General features: G+C 45.3%; 3 protein-coding genes across 3 annotated transcripts, besides 13 other annotated features; all 3 read right to left on the bottom strand.

Annotated features, from left to right (window-relative positions):
- Positions 1 to 84: a sequence feature (heterozygous, Esmeraldo-like haplotype).
- On the bottom strand, positions 1 to 654 carry Tc00.1047053509489.29 (proteasome regulatory non-ATP-ase subunit, putative; the record flags this gene model as incomplete). Its single annotated transcript, XM_798972.1, has 1 exon — positions 1 to 654. A coding segment is annotated over one exon (654 nt), but the record flags the coding sequence as incomplete, so codon positions are not given.
- Positions 85 to 284: a sequence feature (areas merged during assembly that could not be assigned to a particular haplotype. This can correspond to areas where the two haplotypes were merged or to regions with more than two copies in the genome that were merged during assembly.).
- Positions 285 to 5,168: a sequence feature (heterozygous, Esmeraldo-like haplotype).
- Positions 676 to 722: a sequence feature (A-rich).
- Positions 838 to 858: a microsatellite.
- Positions 975 to 1,012: a sequence feature (T-rich).
- Positions 1,107 to 1,138: a microsatellite.
- Positions 1,158 to 1,193: a microsatellite.
- Positions 1,195 to 1,219: a microsatellite.
- Positions 1,247 to 2,473, bottom strand: Tc00.1047053509489.20 (hypothetical protein, conserved; the record flags this gene model as incomplete). The annotated part of the gene is made up of 1 exon (XM_798971.1): positions 1,247 to 2,473. One exon carries the CDS (start codon positions 2,471 to 2,473, stop codon positions 1,247 to 1,249), a length of 1,227 nt encoding a protein of 408 aa, XP_804064.1.
- Positions 2,793 to 2,855: a sequence feature (T-rich).
- Positions 2,873 to 2,907: a microsatellite.
- Positions 2,935 to 4,569, bottom strand: Tc00.1047053509489.10 (hypothetical protein, conserved; the record flags this gene model as incomplete). The annotated part of the gene is made up of 1 exon (XM_798970.1): positions 2,935 to 4,569. One exon carries the CDS (start codon positions 4,567 to 4,569, stop codon positions 2,935 to 2,937), a length of 1,635 nt encoding a protein of 544 aa, XP_804063.1.
- Positions 4,633 to 4,694: a sequence feature (T-rich).
- Positions 4,765 to 4,799: a microsatellite.

Here is a 5,168-nt window from a genome sequence, read left to right as displayed (position 1 = left end):
GTCAACCATAAGAATTTTCTGTGCCTTGTCTATGGAAAGAGTGTTGTACGAACGAGGGATGCATTCCGCCACCTCCTGCCGCACGGTGGATTCCAACATCCCTACGATAGGAATGTACTCGTTTGAAGGTGCTTGGTGGCGGGAATTGAGAAGCTTCTTGTAGCTTCCCTCCATCAAGTAACGCTCGAGGAGAACGGCAAAGCGAATGTAAGTGTTCGTGCCGTGAATTTGGTTGGGTATTTTCTCCAGCTCGGAGTGAAATTGCGCAATGCGATTGCGGACCAGCAGACGAACCAAATTGAGTCCAAGGATGAGCAGGTACAACGGGGATTCAGGAAGCTCACTGCTATCAATATCCGTGTAGTACACATTGAGTTGGTTAAAATAGAGCTCAAAGCTATCAAGGTCCCCGAGGCGCGCACTGACCAACACGCCGTGCTCCAGCACCTCACGGGTGAGTGTTAACTCCTCCGATCGTGTCCGGCTATGTGCTGTGGGGTTGAGAAACGTTGGCAGCAGAATAAGTTTTTTCTTGATGCTCTCCAAAAGCTTCTTGCATCCATCGTCATTTTTGCGCTCATAGTCCATCTTCAGCTTCAGGAATTCCTCCGCCACTTTGCGAACGGTGAGGCCAATTTCGTATTCCTCCGCCATGACCTTCCAGCCCCAACCCTCTTTTTTTTTTTTTTCTTTTTTTTTTTGTGTGTTTTTCTCTTCCTTTTCCCGTTGGATTTTTTCCTCCCACCGCTTTCTACTCTGTTTTTGTTCCCTCGCGTAGTTTTCTTCTATTCGCCCTGCTTTCTGTTCATCCCGGAGATGGAAAGAGAGAAAGAAATTTAAATAAATAAATAAATAAATGAGAGGACACGTCTCTTATTCCGTCAACGGACACAACGTCAACACACGTGTCGGACAATTCGATCGTCGTTCTCTTCACAAATGAAGTTATTTTTTGTTTCCCCAGCAGCTTCGGCAAAAAAAAAAAAAAAAAGTAAACAAATAAATAAAAGAACCACCAAGCATCATGGCTGCGTGTATAATATGTAAAACATACACATATGCCACTGTGTATTTTAAAGGAATTCGAACAAACCTTCCCCTTCCCCCAAACAAACAAACAAACAAACAAAAACACAAATACACACGCGTACACACACAAAAAAAAAAAAAAGAAAAAAACCTAAAAAGAAAAACATATATATATATATATATGTATATAAATTGTGAAAAGAACAATATGACGTGGTTATTCAAAGAACAAAGTGGGGCCACAGGCAAGAATGATGCCGGCACCCCTGCCCTCCATCTGAGTGTCACTCACATGGTAAGGCCAAGCGGCGCTGACTGTAGGAGAAACAGAGATTTGTGAACGTTTCGCGGGAGGACCGCTGCATAATTGCTGCGGCTGCCCGCTTTCGCTCCTGTGCCGACGTAATGAACGTGTGACACAAGAGCCTGGTGTAGAATTAACCTTCGGCAGCTCCACCACCGCCGAAATATCTTCCGCATTAGTGGGTGATGCGTCACTCGTAACGGTGTGAAGTGGATGAAGTTGCACCTCTTCTTTCTGTTGTTGCTGTTCCTTTTGCTTTCTTCGTCCTCGTATGTAACATGGTTCTTCATTATCTTCATGGACTCGACTGGGCAAATCCGCATGGTTAGTGGCTTCCAGGCCCATGTTAGATGTCGCCGTAATGTTTCTGATAAGCATTAAAGCATCAAGATCTTTGTTGTCTGTGTCACCCCCTTCCCCGGTGAGGGCCTGAGATGCCTGGGAGAGCGGCAATGGGGTTCCGCGTGCTTTTTCTCCCGTCTCCCCCTCCACTGCCGCCACAGCAGCCAATGCCTCCACAGCATTGGATAGGACTTGAGGACTTCGACTTACAAAACGCACACGGCGTGCCTGCCCATCTTTTGCCCTGTCGCACACAGTCAGAAGCTGCTGCGCCATTTCAAGAGTCTCAACAGACTCCGCGGAGGAAGTACTGGCGAAAGATATTGAAGAAACCGCGTCAATATCGATTGAGAGCAATGTATCTTTCCTTTGCTTCGCGTCGCTCTTCTCACTGCGGTGTTTGCCTACAGAGTCTCCGCCACCGACGGTGTATTGAAGGTGTCGTCTCTCTTCTGTAATGCATGGAGATGGCGACAAAACTCCCTCACTGTCCGTCTTCCCATCGGCTTCACGTGTAATACGCAGATGCCACGGGCCAGAGAACGACGATGGCGGTAAGCCTGCAATTACAGTAACGGGGCCAATACGCTGCAGCAGCTGCTTCAGTTCCTCCTCCTTCTGTTGCACTTTCTCCTTTAGCTCTCGCTCGTACACCTCCAAGTCATTTATGAGGGACTTGAGGTGATGCGTCGTCTTCATTGCTAACAAAACGCCACATGCACAGGAAAGGACAAACAAACGCCATGTATTTCCACCACATCGCCGCAGAGGCAAAAACAGACTGCTGTTCCCCCCCATCACCACCAACACCAACACCACCACTTTGAGCAACCCCAAATTGGTGTGAGAAACATATAAAAAAGTAACAAACAAACAAAAAAAAAATGAATTATCGAATAAAAACGCTCCAACTCAAATTTAACCTCCAATAATTATGCATTTTCATGCGTGTACATACATATTTATATTTTCAAGTATTTATACATGTGGGGTGAGTGTATGTATCTATGTTTATGCATATAAACTGCTTTATATATTCAAAAAGAGAAAGGCAGAACACACGCCACACACAATCGCAATAAACCAAACCAAGACAGTGCCCAAGTACTCGCAACGCAAAAACAAACAAAAAAAAAAGCAAAAGAAAGGAGAAAAGAGCAAAAGTAAAATAACCAAAAGATACACACACACACACACAAAAAAAAAAAAAAAAAAAAAAAAAAGAAAAAAAAGAGTCTACGGATTGGACAATAACGGGATTATGCCTTCCGCAGTTCCACTATGCGACCCAAATACCTCAGGGCAGACCTTCGAAGAAATTCCTCGTATATTCTTTTTTCTTCTTCGGATAAATATTCCCGATTAGCATTCCGTTTCTCGCCACAAAACACACCACCCTGACGAATCTTGGACGCCTCTCTCACAGAAGCAACGGCATTATAATTCACTTTATTCAGCTTTAAAGGAGGCAGTGTTTTCTCGCCACAGTTGATATGGTTAGCAGGGCTACTGTTCGGGCTGCTTTTTATCTTGTTTTTATCTGAATGCGTTGATATGGTCAAAATGCTGTTATGCGGTGTATCCCCGTGGGCGACGTTTTGTGACAAAATCCCCGTGACTAAATTGCATGACGGGAGGCTCAATGAATCCGTCGGCCTCTTCTCATTCACAAGTAGCGCCGGCGAAGACTTCATCGACGGTGAAATCCGCAGTGGTGGCAGGTGTTCAATTGAAGCATTTGGAACGTTGGAAACCGGTGCACTTTTAGAAATTTGTGAATTCCCACAAGGAATTCCACGCAGCAGACTGGGAAGTTCTGGCTGTTCCGCATCCTCCGAGTGTTCACGGGCAAGAAGAACATCCCCACCGATGATTTCGCCTGAAATGTTCGGAGTGATGGTTGAAGTTTTAAGGGGTTCCACGTACGCCTTCGCCACCGGGGAATCCTTAACGTCGTCCGCCTTCACCCGCAACTCCTCACTGTCGGCATCACCCGTCAGGTGCACCAGAAATTGATCCGACCCTTGTGGTGAATATTTGGCATCAAGCACAACACCAACTTCTTTACGCTCTTTTTCAGTGGGGGCCGAATGGTCAGATTTCATTGTGTCCGTTACCTGCAGCATCCATTTGGCGTATTTACTAATCAATTCATTTCTTTCCGCCGATTCACGGGAAAACAGTTGTTCCATTTCAGCATGCCACTGCATGCAAACCAGATCTTCCCCAGCAACATCGTTACTCGCATCATTTTCCACACACAAGGGTTCTCCAATCTCCTTTGTTCTCAGATCGTGATGATGGTTATTCACCTCTACATTGACTTCATAAACGTAGGGTGAATCCGGCGGAGCATAAGCTGTAAGAGAGCCCAAAAAAGCTCCATCCGAAAAGGAAAGTTCCTCTCCAAGGTTTTCATGACCACTTGGACTGAGAGGGGACACGTTCCTCGAGTGCTCTTGCTGAATAGATGCGTTGTCCCAGCCCATATATCGCAACAAGTCAATCATGGTCTGGCCTTCGTGATTCGTCGCCATGACATCCGCTCCGCTCCGCAAAAGCTGCCGGATGATGTTTGAGTGCCCACAAATCGCCGCACAATGAAGTGGAGTCGCCCCATTCATGTTCACCGCATTCACATCAGCTTGAGCAAGAAGAAGATGTGTCACGGCATTTAGTTTACCCAGCGCCGCAGCCCAGTGAAGTGCCGCATTGCCCCATGAATCTCTCACGTTGATGTCATCACACGTATTCATCCAATGGAATAAAAGGGACTCATTACCATCTTTTATTACATTTACTACACGCTTCATTACTCCATCATGATCAATGGAACGCGGTGCAGCCCTTTGCTTCCACACGATGCCTTTCGCATGCACAAAATCCTTGGACATGTAAACTGCCTTACTAATTGGATCGCACCTTCCCTTTCTTCACTTACCACCACCAACACAACCAAAAAAAGAGAAATAAAAATGCGAGAGGAAAAAAAAGAAAACAAAAAACGAGGAATAAAAAACTTCCCCAATGCCAAACGCTGATTGCTCACGGGCTGAAACACCCTCTGCCAAAAAAAAAAAAAAAAATAAAAATAAATAAATAAATAAATAAATAAATAAATAAACTCGTTCAAAGAGAAAAAGGAACAAAAACACGCAGCATATTTCATGGCAAAGACGCCATGTTTCGTCTTCTTCTTTTGTTATCTAATTATTAAAAGAGCATTTGTCAATCTCGTGGAGGTATACGAAAGTTACGGTCGTTCAAGCCGCGAGCGGCTGTTTTAAAGGCAATAGTTTCACGAAAGGCATTCATCATTGTACGCTCAATCGTTGTTTCTGAAATTGTAATGGAACAGGGAAAACAAACTTGGCTGCCACCTGCATCCGTATTCCCCTCGCGGTCTTCAGGCAAATTCCAACCGCATCCTCTACCTTGAATGAGTGTGGCCAAAACGCCTTGCATCGTACGGCATTGTGAGGCAGATGTGCCC

The sequence above is a fragment of the Trypanosoma cruzi genome, genomic scaffold (assembly GCF_000209065.1).
Source record: "Trypanosoma cruzi strain CL Brener 1047053516003 genomic scaffold, whole genome shotgun sequence".
In the NCBI taxonomy this organism is placed as follows: domain Eukaryota; phylum Euglenozoa; class Kinetoplastea; order Trypanosomatida; family Trypanosomatidae; genus Trypanosoma; species Trypanosoma cruzi.
Note: the sequence above shows the minus strand (reverse complement) of the source record. Positions and strands in the feature narration are given on the sequence as shown.